General features: G+C 36.5%; 1 protein-coding gene across 1 annotated transcript in view; it reads left to right on the top strand.

Moving 5' to 3' along the window:
* Positions 1–16,346, top strand: part of LOC310903942 (uncharacterized protein) — a 181,878-nt gene that overhangs the window by 19,044 nt on the left and 146,488 nt on the right. Inside the window, exons 3-4 of the mRNA XM_083848044.1 lie at positions 2,479–2,538; positions 4,526–4,586. Coding sequence (XP_083704170.1) covers positions 2,479–2,538; positions 4,526–4,586 — 121 coding nt within the window. The remainder of the gene's footprint in view (positions 1–2,478; positions 2,539–4,525; positions 4,587–16,346) is intronic.

Below are 16,346 nucleotides of genomic sequence, written 5' to 3'. Positions count from 1 at the left end.
TATATGCATGTACCGAAAGCTCGTAACTTAGGCTTAATAAACCTTCCATAATAATACAAAGCAGATTATAAACATGTGAATGTATGATTTCAACCAAGTTTTTTTAACCAAATATTAATCTGAAAGAAACAGATAAATTATGTTTGTGTGCTATGTCCTCCTTTTCCTTTTTCTTCGTAGCAACAACTATGGCTCTTATTTTAAAGAATATAAACCTGAATGGTAAATCCAGTTAATTGAAGGGCCTCCTTGTCTCAGTCTCTGTTCTCCTTTTTCTTTTCTTCCTTCTCTTCCACCTTTTACTGTTCTTATGTCCTTCCTTTTCAGGGTTAATTTGTACTTTCAGAACCTAATGGAATAAACTGCTGGCTGCAGCAACTTGTGTTAAGCAACAGAGACAGTTTGGGAACAATTATTGAGGGCTAGCTTGGAAGCAACCTTGCTTCCCTGGCTTTATGATCAGTGTCATTGGGGTAGTTGCTTAAAGACACATTCAATTTTTCTGCAGGCTGTGCTACAGCCACGCAGCAAAAGAAATTTGGGTTATCGCTTACAGTGCACAATAATCAAAATCTGAGAAAGTGTTGCTTTCTATTCAAAGTCTCGCAAAAAACCTAGTGCGGGAGTTCATTGTCTCCCTTGCCTCTTCTCTCTCCTGCTGTTTAAATTTAATTTTTAGATGCCATCCTGCGCTGAAAAGTGTTAAAATCAGGCTAGGTTAAAGTGAAAAGTGATCAGGGATGGATATTTATTTACAGACTATATTAATTTCTCAGGCTGTTTAGTTGAATTCTACCCCCAGAACCCCTAGCCCCAGGTCCTCCCTCTCGCTTTTTTTTTTTTAGCAACTTTTTCTTCGTTGTTCCAAGCTCTAGGTGAGGGTAAGACTGAAGCAGGGTCTTGTTGAAAACGAGCTGCTGGTGGAACCCTGCGGGGCTGGTTGCTGCCAGGGGCAGGAAATGGAACACATGCCTTTCACCAAGGCAAATTCCTTTTTCTAATCAGATCAGCAGTCATGCAGGGAGAAGTGGCACTGACAAAATGTCAAGAAATCAATCCACTCTTGCACATGGGTTCCAACTGCAGCTATGGATGGATATCTGACATAGAGGAAACATCCATGGTCAAAATTACGTTGTACATCATGATTAGAGCTGTAAGGAACAGTTCATTTAATCAAAATAGTGGCAGGTGTTAGATTGTGGGAACCTGACCCAAACTTCCTAATGGAAAGTTGAAGTGAACTTAATTATCAACTTCAGGTTGTTGTGTTTTTGTCATGCTGTATTACTGTTCTGAGGAAAACCTATTCTGCAAAGCTGTTGACGAAAGGCTGCTAAATTTTAAATAAATAAAATGTACTCATGTATAAGTTTTCAAATTTATTATTTATCAAATATATATTATGCACATATATATTTCTCCCCACCTCAGCCCTGTTTGAAGTAATGGTTTCTGCCTTTTTTTTTTTTTTTTTAAAGATAACTTTCCTCTTGGGGCTTAGCAATAGAGTGCACTGTTCATATGCTCTAGTGCAGAGAGAAAAGCAGAGATGCCTTTATAGCTGTCTTTGGCATGCGTTGCATGCAGCTCTGGCTGCTGCCGTGCTGTGGTTCTGTGGTCCTTTTCTTTATGCAAAGAACTTAACACCCTATTTCCTGGATTTCACAGTTTACGTATTTTACATAGAAGATGAACTACACTGGAATTTGTCCTAAATTGGCTCCCTGAAATGAGGAGGACTGGAAATATGTTCCTGTCCCTTTGAACCGTAAGAATTCTGGGATAAGAATTTCAGAGCAAAAGCACCACAGTGTCATAGCTGGGACTCAGTTCTGTTCTGTGAACCCATGCAGTAAGGCATAATTTCAGGTGCCAAGCAAAGAAGTGTAATTTGATTGGCTTTGATACTTTAGCATTTAACTTATATTAGCAAAATGTAAATATTTCCATGATGTAAAAACAAGTTACAAGAAAATTCTCTAAGAAAGAAAATATGTTTTAAATATATAACTTTGAGGTTCAGGAGTAAATGATTAAAAATGTGAGGAGTTATGAAGCATCTCCCATACAAAGAAGGAAGGCTATGATGAAGACTGTTAAACAGGAGTTGTTGAAGTGATATCAACAGGACTGTATATCTACCTATGAAGGCATACAAAGTAAGTGTTACTAAGAAAACTTCAGTTTAATTCGCTCAAAATAGTGGTGTGTAAATGTAAAATGAAGTACATCTTAAATTAATTTGTGGAGCTCATTGCTGCAAGTTATGTTAAAGGCAAACCAATTTAATAGCTTGTAAAAGGCTGAAACATTTCATCAGTGAACAATGATAACGTAGGTGAGAAGAAGGGCTTGAGATCTGTAACAAAACATATGCTGCTGATGATTGAATTTGTTGTTTGAAGGACTGTTTTACAAATACCAGTTGTGTAGTTACTTGTATAGGCCTAATGTAAGACATATTGTTGCTTTCAGAGAGATGACACCATGCTGCCTGGTTCTAAGGAAGTTCCAAAAATACCTTCTTCTCTTCAGGTAAGGTATCTGTGTTGGGTGAAAACAGCTACTTGTGTTGATATTTCAGAACATCTTTTGGAGGCCTTTAACATTGGCAACTATGAGTTTTGGAACTTTCTTTCAGAAGCAAAACAAGTTTTTTTTTTTTTTTTTTGTTGGTTGGTTGGTTGGTTTACTTGTTTTTTCTATAAATGTGTTAAGACTTAAGATATCACCATTTAGCATGTGTTGTTTGATATTCATAATCCTAACAGGTGCTAGCAAATATGGCTGCGAATAGGAAGTACAAAACTTTACATTTCTCTTCAGACCAAGTATAATCTTAACTAAATCTACAAAAGCATGGAAATTCTGGATTATAGCTGAGGGTACTTTCCCGTGCATCTTAATGCTGCAGGTATAAAGAAAGACTGCTGGAATAGCTAGCTGTATACTTGACAGAATCCTATACGTGGGCTCTAATAGCTGAGATCAGTTTGGTAACTAATTATTTCCAGCACCACTGAAGGCTAAATCTAAAAATTATGTATTTTGCTGATTTTATCAGTACCATAATCCCTGAGAATACATCATATTGACAGCACATATTATTACCCTTTTTCTAAAATATATCCATGATGTATATCTAAAATATATCCATGACAATTGACTGTCTACCTCTTAATAGCTCCGTTTTGCATTACTGCAAAGAATGAACTTACTGTTGAGCAAGCAGGGGCACCCAAACAGTTATATTGTGGTATATCGAACAGTGATAGTGATGGTATATTCTGATCTATTGAAACATAACATGTACAGTATGTATGACTATTGATCTGCTCGTGATAAAAGCAGTATGTTAAGTATGCTGCTATAGTACTTTCAGTCCTGACTAGCTCCTCAGCTTCTCCTGGTATCCTGAGTAGCTCCATAGAGTTCTGTAGAGATGGCCTTTAGGAGAATCCTGACTCTGTGATAGCAGATGTTTTTTGAATGTATGACCTTTAACATCAACTTCCCTGTTACATTTTTTTTTTTAATACTGTGAAGATTTGGGGGTCTGACATTTGCAAATATATATATTATGTTTTTTTGAAATATACAGTCAAGCCTCATACCTGATATCTGATGGCTTGGTGTAAGCCTATTAGTTTTGGAATAGGTATTTTTATAGGAATTCTTATTATTTACTTTCCTTCCTCTATCTTCAGGCAGAATAAATCTAAATTCAAATTTTAAAGAGGTTGGGGGTCAGACGAGAAAAAAGAGAGGCTAGCATTCAGCTCAGCATGCCAAGGTTCATCCTAAAGCAATTTTTACAGCTGCATTTTAAACTTAAGAAAAAAAATAGAAGAGGGTTTGTAATAGAGATTTGAGCCATCCCTTAACAATGGGAGAGCAGCTGGGTACTTCTAGAATATCAGAGGTTGCTGAGCATTGCAGTTTGAATGAAACTGTCTGCCCAACTTTAAAATATGTCAAGTGTAGACCCTCTCTCACTGGGGGAAGGAAAAAAAAAAAAAAAAAGCCTTACTGACACATTTAGCTGGTAAGAGATACGAATCAAACCAGGAGGGTATTCTCCAGCATTCAAGTTAGATAAATGTCAAGAGCCGCAATTGATCTAGAGTTCACTGCAAATCTTCCTGGCCATATAATGGTATAGACTAGTGAATTCTACAAAAAGTAATGATATTCTGTAGGGTGATTTTTGTCATGTTTTCTGTAAGAAACCACGCTTGTACAGTAAGCTGCTCCAAGGATGGGTGTTAAGGCATATGACACTAGTAAGAGCCAGCAGAATTGGACAGAATTCCTGAGGTTTTTTGAGATGTGAAAGAATCATCGTAGTTCTAATACAGGATTTGGCCAGTTGGATTCACTCATTTTTTACAAAACCAATACTTTGTTGAAAAGTGTATCTTCAGTTAAAGGTAAAAAAGACAACTACAGTGAGCAGCTTTTTTCATGCAATCCGTTAACTGTGCTTTAACAAATAGTTATTGGCTTATCCTTCTTTCTAAAGGGAATGAAACAAATAACCCTTACCTCAGAGCTGCCTACACTGACATCTCCTAATTACCTGGGTAAGTTGTCTGCATGGCTAGAACTGTCCGGAAAAGAAAACCAGCCAATTTTGTATATACCAAAATGAAATACAGAGCTCCCTTTGGCTTGAGGCTTAGCTTGTATGGCTGAGTCCTGCTGAAAGTGATTTTACAGCTCACACAGAACTGAGCGGTGGCAGGATTCAAACCCTTTTGCAGTAGAATCTATTATTAACAGTTCCCAACAAATGAGGCAGGCTGAAAAACATCTCAGGAATTTCACAAACTCGATATTATTGATAGCAATGTAAGGACTGTATTGATTACCATGCTAGCATATTTGTTGATTTATTCAGACAGGCTCTTCAGCATCCTGTACTGAAAATCCAAATTTTTGAATATGGATTTTACCAAAGTGCATCACAAAACCATCTCTGCACCATACTTGTACCCAATATTAAAAAAAAAAGGGAGTTTTACAAAGATACATTTAAAAAAATGTTTTTGAAAACTAAAGATACCAGTAGTTAGAGCTAGTCCAATCCACAAATACAGGTCAGTTTTCACATGCTCTGAATTATTCAAAATTAATTGTTCCCAAAGGTGTATTTTGTGCAATAAGGTCAGTAAAAAGGTGGCTATTTTTATATTCAAAGAATCCAAAAATATAAATTCAGAGTGTTTTCAATTTGAGATTGTATTTGCATAAATTGGATTTTATTTATAACAGAAAACTGGGTCAAGAATCATATGTCTCCATAATAACCTTTTCTTATTCTGCACTAAAAAAAACTCACCACCACAACCAACAACAAAAAACCATACACATGCAGTCATCATCTATGGTACTGTGACCCAACAGTATAGAAAAATCTTCAGACAAGGTAAGAAGGCAAGAATAAGGTATGAAAAATAGACGTAGCAAGTGTCATGGGATTGGTATCACTTCTGCCTCTCCAGCTGCAGAAGTACGGCTGCTGCAGGTGGAGAGAAGGCATGCATGGAACTCATACTGTCTCGCGAGAACATGAGGCAGATGGAGTCTGCTGGTTCTTCCGTGGTCTGGTCGTTTGAGCAAACTGATCTAACCTGATCAGTTTGTTCCTAGCAAAACAGTGGGAATTTTGTGGCCGTGGCTGCAGGACAGGATAAAAAAGAGAGACAAGAGGTAGCGCAAAGCTACATTATTTTTTAACTTATTCAACCTGGATATCAACGTGGAAAAAACTTGAGATCATGTATTTATGATATGCAATGAGAAGATAAGGTGACTGTGTTATCACATTAACTTTAGTGAAAACTGTATGAAATGCTGCTTCAAAGCTGGATTTTCAGTTGTTCCTGTATCAAACTGGACTTTGCAAACAACTCAGTAAACCAGGAGTAGGAAAGGAAAAGCTCTTAAATATTTTTGCATTGTTTATTATTTTTTATTATTTTTGCTTTTGCAAAATGTCTTGGCTCTGGATGATGCAGTCCTATGTTTGACAAAATACTGGTAGCCATATAGAATAATTAACATTCTAATGAAAGAAGTGCAGATGTGAACAAGTTCTCTTTGGTAGCAGTGGAGGAAAAATGGTGGATTTGATGAATAGGCATCCACCAAAGAATTTCTGAGTGTTCACTTTTCCCAACATACTTTGAAGTATTCCTCAAAGTTTAGCCGAGTACAAGAAAACATCAGCATAAAGGAGCCTAGGGGTTTTGTCCAAACGTTCTCATCATGTCTGAATCATTACAACAATAATTTCTAGCACAGTGTCCTTCCTTTCCTCTGTCTGCTCATGGAGAAGCTGAGAATGATGTGAGCATGTGCTAGGCTCATCACATTCCCACCCACTTTGGTATCCTATTCAAAAATTGTTGTAAAACCATTTTGCTGCTTGAGGAAAAGGCTGTATTTAGAGGCACAAGACAGAACTTTTTTTTTTTTTTTTAATGATGAATATGCAGTAATTAGCTATGAACTCAAAGGCTGAGGAAACTGTGCATTGCTCTAAAATTGCTCTAAATAAATGGGGAAAAAATGCAAAATATATACTAGTATATAAATGTACTTATAAGAGATACATACAAAACCAATTAATACTAATGTATGCTTGGAAGGGAGAATAAAATAACTTTGTGGACAAACAGTACTAGAGGGTCTTGAAAGTATCGCAAGTCTTCTAAAAGATATTATCCCACAGTGACTTAATGTCATCCTTCATTCTTTGACTCCCTTCCTCCACTGAAGAAGTTTTTGATGAAACAAACAAATTAAATATCTAGTAAGAGTTGGAAGTATTAAACACTTTGATACCCCAAAGCAAGAGGAGCTCATTCTCATTCTGTTTAATCTTTTGAGGATGGAAAAGGTCTTAAAGTGAAGTCCATAGCTCTGAGCACTTTCACGTCTTACTGGCAGCTGAACACATTCGTATTGCTGACCCATATACAGATATTTGTTCTCAGCTTCGGAGTTTTCAACTTACTACCATTCCTCTTTCCAGTAAAATGAACAAATCTATCCGCAGCTTCTTTTTTAATATGATTTTTTAAAGGCACAGTAACAGCTCCAGTTGAATAATTTGTTATGAATGACACTGATCCTGTGTTCAGGGGCTCTAATCTATGAAATTGGTATGGGTGATATCTAGAAAATTTTAGTTGGAACATTTTCTGTAGCGGAGTAATCATTTTGACTACATAGTATATGAATATGTTCAGACGACTGACTATACAATAATTTGTTCTGATGGCACTGGGGTATTAATCAGTCCCTAAACAAAATAACTATTCTTCTTAACCAAGTACAACAGTGCACACAGCAAGAGTAATGTCTTTTACTCCTTTTTTTCTAAAAGGAGTAAAGTGAGCATTAGATATATGGTCATTCTCACACCTTGCATTGGTGTTGCACTCAGTTTCCTAATAAGCAGTAGGTAAAAGATGACAACATTTCCTTAGCTTTAGGTAAAAACAATAATCTTTATGTTACATCAGACTTTATTTATGGATCTCCAAAAACAAGCAAGGTTTTTGTGAAGATCCAGAAGAGTCTACACAGCAAGAACAGTTCAGCATCTGTGTGGGACTCCAGAAGCATTGGCACTGATGTATCTGCCAGTCCCAAGATATGTCATGTCCCTAGTCTGTTCTACATATATCACTGAAGAGTTAATATCCACTCCCAAAAGGGACTGCATTAAAACTCAGCTTCTGCAAAGTCTAAGAAAATGAGCTTTGTTTCACGAAAATCTGAGATTATAATGAGTAGCTGAGCAGTTATTTGCAAGCTGAATGGCTGCTAAATATAGCCATTCCATCCGAAGTTTCTCATATAGTGGATCTCTAGATAAGCGAACAACCTGCTTCTGCCATGAAAATGCCTTTATCTTTAAAATGCTATTATTTGAAATATTTTTACTCTTTAAAATAACTGCTAGTAGAATCACTGCCAGGCCAGACTGAGTGAAAGTTCCCTCTGAGACAGCACTCTGAGTTTAGACTTCTCTTTGCAGCAAATTCTTGCTCTAGCAATGCTGGTTTTGAGCTTTTTCTGACATTAATTGCTGTAGAATTGGAAAGAAAGGACTTAGGACTTGAATTTACAAATGTTTGCACTCCCCCTCTCCCCTCCCCAAAGTCACCAAGTCTGGTATTAAAGATCAGAGCAAACTTCTGTAATGATTCATGAGATACCACTACCCTCCCTCTCTCTTGAGCTCCCTGATTGCCTGATTCTGCATAGACATCAATGGGGGCTTTTATTGCTATTTAATAATAAATGGTATTTTGTTTGCCTACCTGACACTTTTATTAACTTCACTTTTTTGTGTATGCACATATGTTTCTCTAGGCATGATTTCTCCCCAACTCCCCCATCTTGTCCCCTTTTATTTGGGGGAGGGGAGGCTGAAGAAAAAGTGCAGCTTTATTTGAAGAGAATTTGTCCCTAATCTGTTGCAGCTGTAGGGGACCGTTTGGCCAATTAAAGAGAACAGACTTTGGCTCCTTCCCAAATGAGGTGACCACATGTTACACTTGGATTGGTCACCTCAGGGGAATGGTGGGTCACAGGGGCATCTGGTTGTCATTTCCTCTCTGATCAGCATGAAGCAAGCATAAAGCAGCAAAGAGGAAAATACGTATGTTTTCTTTATCTCTTGTCTTGTCCTGCAGCATCGAAAGGTCCAGAAGCTTCTAGTCAGAATAGGAGCATCTCCTACAATGTGATGCAGTCTAGGATTTGGGAATGAAAGCTATATATGTGCTTTGCTTAGTTTTGAGGTGTCATTAACTTATTTCTGTCTCTGCTATGGTAGTGTAAATGTGAAGGATCTATTAATGTAAAGCAATTAGAGTAGCGTATACTGGTTTAACTGATTGCAGAGTTTCTCAAAGATAGGAAATATGCTCCCTTTTACAAGACAACAGCCTACTTCTGCTGTAGGTGAACAAAAAGGTAAAGAGCTGTTACTAGGCAATAGAGGTTTGATAATAAATAATATAAATAAGAAGACATTGTGATCTTTAGTGTCTCAAATGAGTGATGTAATCTTACACTCAGCACGGAATGTAAACTGGGAATTATGAACAATTTTATTAGTTGATCTGTAGCTTAATTGACTTCCAAACTGCACATACACCTAGGGCTGAAATACAGGCTACCAGAGCCATCACAGTGAGGTTGTCCTCAAAACATTAGAAACATCTGGTTTCAACTAAGCTCAGGTACTAATAAACTAATGCCCATCATGAAGGGGGAAATGCTTCAATGAACTAGCCAGGTCAGTGAACTCATTTTCCTCTGAATGTGGCTGGCCCCCATTTTCAAACTGTTATGGTTACCATAGACTGGTTATTTAGCTTAGTAAATGAAGTAGTGTCAATGGTGAAAAGGTTGTCTTGATATGAAGCTTTGATCTTTTCAGTGCAATGAATTTCTAGTTGTAACATTTCCATTCCAAGGTACTGAGCAGTACAGTAGCTAAACATTCAAGAGCAAATTTCTGCATGGCAGCTGAGTTGATAAATGTGTTTTCTTAGCTAGCATGAGTGAGGCTGTTGGTGTTAAAGGGGCTGTGAGGTCCACTCAAAATTGTTTGAGAGAAGGTGAGTGCACATGGAGCAGCTGATGAACCATGGTAACCTCCTTGTAAGCCTCTGCCTTGATCAGAGGTTAGAAAGGAAGCAATGGTATTGATCCCCACGTGGTGGAACACAGCAGATCGTGCCATGGCCTCAGGGTATGGATCAATACCAGACCTGGCAAAAGCTTTGCCAGAGAAGAATTCAAAAGTGAGGCATATGTTAAATTATGTATGTTATTTTCAAAGCAGGGACTTTGATCAGACATAGTTACTCTAGTCCCAGATTTAAACCTCTTAAATTTCTTTGTAGTGAAATAAGAAAGATCATGTTATAATTTCCCTCTGGCTTCGTTAACTCCCTTCTTATTTCTCCCCTAACAGAATTTAGTTTCATTTTTTTTGGAAACTGTCCTCATCTGAAACCTAAAACCGCGGGCCAGCCTGCCATCTCCTTAGTGATACGATCTTTCTCCAAATTTATCGATTCATACATCCCACTCCATTGTTGTATTCTACTTTTGTCACATACATAATTTTCCAAACTATTTTGTGTATAACACATTTGTCCGACAAATCTTATGATTTTAGTTCTAGTATCCATGCATAATCTATTTACTTTTTGATTTGCTGTTTGTTGTTGTTTGGTTTTGTTTTTTATAACTCATTCTAAATGTCATGGAACACCTGTACAACAAAAGCGAAAGTCTTATGTGGTTACTGGTTAATTCTTCTTTATTAAATGGCTCTAAATTTAAAAGGAAGAAGGGGTAAAATTTAGCTTTTGTCAGTATCTTTTATTTTTTCCTCTGGATCCCTTTTCCCAGTGGCCAACAGTAAAATAACAGATGCTGCATGGAATTCTACTTTGACACTTTTCAAGAAGACACAGAGAGCTGAGTTTCCAGGCTTTGTAAAATATAGTAGCTTCCCCCCGCCCCCCCCCGCCCCGTCAAACTGAAGCTGAGAATATCAGAGGCTTTCCTTTAAAGGCATTCAGTTTTTGAGATTATGTTAAGGCTGAAAAGCTCATCCTCTGATTAAATTTCAAACATATTCAACTTAAAACTTAATCAGACCCCCTGGAGAGCTGACCACTTCGCAAAGATGACTGAATGGCGAGTTATTCTATTTTATAAAGCTTGGTCTGAGACTTTCATCCAAACCTGTAGAAGCAGTTGGTAACTTTAGCAAACATCTTGGTTACTAACTAAAGAAATATGACGTAGCAAACTTTCAAGTCTTACTGTGCTTCGAAAAGGATGATTACTTTCATTACAGGGATGAGGTTCTTGGTAAGACAGTTGCTGGACCAGCACTGTGTTCAGTGCCCAGTAACGTAACTCTTTCCTTAGAAATACACAACGAATTTCTAGAACATAGTAATTTATGAACGCATGATCTGTCTAGAATATGTGGCATAATAAAAACAAGTGACAAAATCCTGAACCTTAACAGCTCAGATTCAGATTTCTCTTGCATAGTCTAAAATTTTTCTACTGTATTTTGTGGTTAACAATGCGAATTCTAATGAATTCCCAAATTAGAGAAAGGACTGGGGCTAAAACTGAACTCTTTCTGCTTTTAAGATATGGACTTTTGAATTTTGAAACTTTAAGCTGATTTATAGATACATTTAATCAATTAAATACTAATAAAATAATAAAATAAATATTAAAAAAATAATGGCAGATAATAAATAATTGTAGGCATGTCTTTCAGATTCACAAATGCAATATTTGGAACATTAAAATACTAATCTGGAAATCCAGATAGCAGCTTTTCAGTCTCTGGACTGGTTAATATCAGAACTGAAGATAAACAAACTATGGTCCTCTAACCTGCAGAGTTTGACTGACATCATGTTGAACTAACATATTTTGACCCTAAGGAAATATAAAGAGAGCTTTTTCCAAGGTAGAAGGAAAACTGCAGGGCTTTTTGGCTAAGGTTATCTTCATCCTCCTTTGTTCTCCTTAGAAAACCTGATTTGTAACACCTTCCAGAAGCACGAAGAAATAGCAGTTTTGTTTTGGATTAATAAAGAACAGCATCATTTGACCAGATGAAATATAAACTCTAGTAAACATGATCGGCTTAAGTAGAAATATTTGAAGCTACTGGATTGGAGGTAGTTTGGGTAGGGGAGGACACATGGCTTTATCTGTGTAGATTAATCATACAGAGCACAGTTGACTCATCTTCTGTCTCTGTTTTATTGCCTCAGATCAGATGAGTATTATATCTTGCAAACTGAAGCATTTGTTACTAGTTGTTCAAAGTTCAAATAATGTCCAATTCCACAATTCATCACAAATGTCTAGCTTTTATGAAAATAAATTTCAACCCTTAAAATTAATTTTTCTCTTAACTTTCTCTTGAGAGCAGCAATGTTGCTCCTGCTGAAATAAAAACATTATGAAAATGTTATAATAATTCTATAGCCTTTGGGAACAGTTCTGTGAAATTGAATAATTCTATACCTTTTAGGGATCTGTACAGTTTACAGGACAACAAAGGAAATTATATCATTGCTGCAATAGTTCTGTGATTTTAGGAAATTTTTTTCATCCATCAACATGTGGAAAGACAGTTCATAATCCAATTTGATCGCATCTCTCTAAAATAAAATCCCTGATCCAATACAATTATGAACTACCCCTGAATTTCCAGCTTGTTTTGTCCAGGTCATTCTCCAATATTTAAGAATCCATAATACAGGAAAGAAAATATATGGGATGTGCTTTCTTTTTTCAGGCATTAAATAATAGAAGCAAACAAAACTGAATCATAAAATAAATAAATCCACAACCAACCACCAAATAAACAAGCAAACAAAAAACGAAGAAGATACCATGTGGCTATGCGGACAAAATTGATAGGTAGTCCAGTAAACTGAAATTGTTTCCATGATCCAGACCATTTTAGTCCTCTTCTTGAAGGAAAAAAAAAAAAAAAAATCTTGTATTAATATTATTGATTCAAGAAGTAACATGATATTTTATCCCATAAAACTACAGACTGTGATGGAAATTTTCAATATGGCTGAAAGCTGATTCAGTTCAAATATGTATCTTAGGCAAGTTTAAGGAGATGGACAAATATGAAATCTGTAACACTGCTGTAATATTTATAGTTTGTTTGCACAAGACCTCTGGTGAGCATGCACTGTTTGTTTAGACAAGTGCTACTGGATTTCAGAACTGGCCCACAGGTCAGAGTCAACACTTCACAAGCACTGATGGAAAATGTTTCAGAAATGTTCTACCCAGGACTGCAAGTCAGGTTTTTCCATATTTGCCTAAGAATGTAACCCAGAAAAACAAAGATGTCACTGTTGTCATATTTATTTTATGTATTGTATTTGAAATACAGCAGTAACTTCCCAACTTCTTTGTGTTTTACTTTGTGCAAAGTAAGGTGCGTCTGTGTTCTCTACAATACATATGAAAATGAATAAGTAGTCCTAAATTTGCATGTTAATAGTATCAGCAGCAAAGTCTCTTTTGAATATTGCTTTCTGTTTTCTCTGCGTGGGACAGTAGTTTCAACAAGGGATAGAAGAGGAATGCTGATATTGAAGATACCTCTACTGCCTTGTACATGCAATTAAGTACTTGGGTTTTGGTCTTCATTCAGTTGATTTTAAAACTGAGATGTAAAGGAACTCTTGAGGGTATTTTAATTTAATTAAATTAATTTAGTTATTTAATTGTATGCAACTCCTTATGTTGGATTCATGCCTGTGACTATCATTGTTCGTAGCTATATTCACAATAAGACAAGCTAAACAGGGAGTAATCATGAGGTGAAGTTCCATTTAGTGAGGAGATACACGAGCAACAATGGAATTAATTCAGAAAAAATGACTTCAAATAAAACTGGAAGCAAGTCATAGAGATATTTGAATGACATCTGAAATAATATTGTAGGAAATAATCCAGAAGAAAACATGGTTTGGTGACTTGGATGGATGACTTCCAGTCCTGCTTGGCTTTCATGTGCAGGACATGGGATTTAGATTATTTCAGCAAGAACTGTATGTGCATACCTTTAAGGAATTGTGAAGTTATTTAACTTGGACTAAAATGTTTTGATTTCACCACAATTATTCTGGCTGTGATCAAGGCATTCAGTGCAGATTTCTGCAGATATAGGAACATAACAGACACTGAAGATTGATCCCTCTCATGCAGCAAAAAACAAACAAATCCCACACCACACTACCAAAAAGATTTACTTTTTTCTAATCCTGTTTTGATGCCCTTATATTCAAATTAAACCTTAATTACACAAGTAATCACTGACCTTTTAAATTCAGATTATTTCCAGAAATAGATAAGGTGCTTCCTTGTCATGTGAATTCCACAATTGTTGGCAGACTGAAAACTTTTTTAAGCTCGGTTTGAGTATCTAGGTTGACATATTTAATTTCAGTATATTTTAGATTCAATACCTCTCTTTTGTAATAGACATGTTCTCTCCTCAGGATCACATTTGCCTCTTATTGAATATACCCTCTTGTTTTCTGTAGAAGAAAGGAGCAGTAAAGTACCTAATGATCTGTACAGAAAGATTCACTTTAATTTCAGTAGAACCTGTAACAGCCCTTATGGAAATCTTGGTTGTTTTTCCAGAGTAATAGTGCACATTGCAAGACCCTGAAGAAACCACCACCATCACACCTTGCAGCTAACTGCAAGGAAAATCAATCAGATGCAAACTTGATCTGAATTTCTCTGAAGGTTTTTTACTTCCCTGGGAATCCCAAAGATTGAACTAAGCAAGAGACTTAGAACTGCAGCAGTATTAACAAGGCTGCTAGCATAACCCATTGTACTACTGATTCTAATTCCAGTTTGCACAGTACCAATATTGGATTATGAGTCCTTCTCTATGTAAAGGTATGCTTCATTGATATTCCTGTAACTTTTCATCAAAACTCTGTATAACAGAAACTTCTTGGTTTTCCTGCCTGTACTTCACTCATTTCTATTGCCATCCAAAACTTGTTCTTTGCTTTTCTTTTGGCTGAAGTTGAATCTTTATTTTCTGCATTTTAAGCATGTTACTATGCGTACTTTGAAACAAAGACAGACTACTCATTTCTTGCATCAGACTTTCACATATTTGATGACTTATACTCATTGGCACTCTTCTCAGTCAAAACAAGCCTTTTTGCTCAATCTATACTACTTTTTTTTTGGGGTGTTGTACAACTCTGCTTCCTGTCATTGTACCCATTGAACTTGTATATGAACCATACACTTTATTCCTGGGGATTTTGGTAGAAAAAGCACCTTTGCAAAACTCTCAAGTCTTTAAATTATGAACAGAAACATCCGTTTCTTATTCAATCACATCACTTATGGATTTTACCGGGAAAACTTAATGTCCTTCGTATGCTGTGTTGTACAGATCTATCACAAACCAGTTAACAAGGACATCTCAAGTAATCTAATTTTAATTTATGTAACCTTTCAAAACTGGATTTTGCAATGTATGTGTAGAACAGGGTACATCCCTGCTTAAAGTGCAAGAGTCACTTGGCCACTAAAGTGCAGTATTTGATCTCACACTGTGAGCGTTTGCTGTGGATTTATGTTTTATTATCGAAGCGCAACCTGGATGTAACAAACTGCAAAGTGTTTCAGGAAAGAGTTAATTTCTTAATATAAATTGTTTCCCAATGCCATGCTAGGAAGGAATAAGTAAGAACTTGATAAGTGGAGGAGATGGGAGGGCCATAGATTTGTAGGCAGAGCAGGTGATAATGTAACTGGTAGAGATTACAGACTAATTATGGGAAACTAGCAATTGACTGCCAAGTGTGCAAGATGCACAGCACGATAGAGCAAAGGGGTAGTTGTTGGGGAGCAAGCAAACAAGAACTTTTAGGTGCTCTCTAAAGCACTGGGTGAACATAGCTCCTATTAGTAGTTTGCCCAAGATGAGTTGTGTGAGAGGGAAGGACAAAAGAATAGTGAAAGAATGTTTTTACAGATGATTTTTCTTTCAAATGTGACTTTTGCGTTATATCTGAATGTTTCCTAACATCGTGTGCCTTGCTAATAATCAGCAAATACTTACATATCAGTATGAATGAACAAGAATTCCACTTTGTGGTATGTGTGAAATATTCTTGAAAAAAACCATAAAAGTCATTTTCTGCTGTATAAAGGTCAGGTTTCATTCCAACTGAGGCTGCATTTTGAACAAATCCTTGGTATTAGCCACAGCTTTAGATAGTATGAGGATTGGTGGAACACTGTTATTCTCAAGTACAGGCACTGAAGAGTAATTCAGTCATTACATATTTTAATACAAATTACAGCTTCCTGAGGAGCAACTATAAATAAGCCTCTGCTGCCGTGTGCGTAACAGGCAGATGAGTGTCGCGCTCTTGCTGAGAAGCCCCATAATTGAGAACCAGATGCTTCTAAGTTCTAGCATGGATTCTGGTCTTCACTTCATGTGCGTGCTTGAATGATTGCCTACATCAGTGATATGTAATTAATTGGTTAGTTACTGGGAATGTGCAGAAGATATAAAAGCACTACAGAAAGTATTTAAGGAGGTGTGTTATTACTCTACTTCCTTCTCATAAGATCCAGGCAGTGTGAGCTGTTGAAATGTACCTACATAAATATATGTTTCACAAAAAAGGGGTGTTAATATTTAGATGTTTGTTCTATTCTCTTATCAACTGAAGTGTGAATATAGT

The sequence above is a fragment of the Anser anser genome (genome assembly GCF_964211835.1).
Source record: "Anser anser genome assembly, chromosome: 9".
Lineage (NCBI taxonomy): Eukaryota > Metazoa > Chordata > Aves > Anseriformes > Anatidae > Anser > Anser anser.
This window is presented reverse-complemented; position numbering and strand designations above follow the sequence as displayed.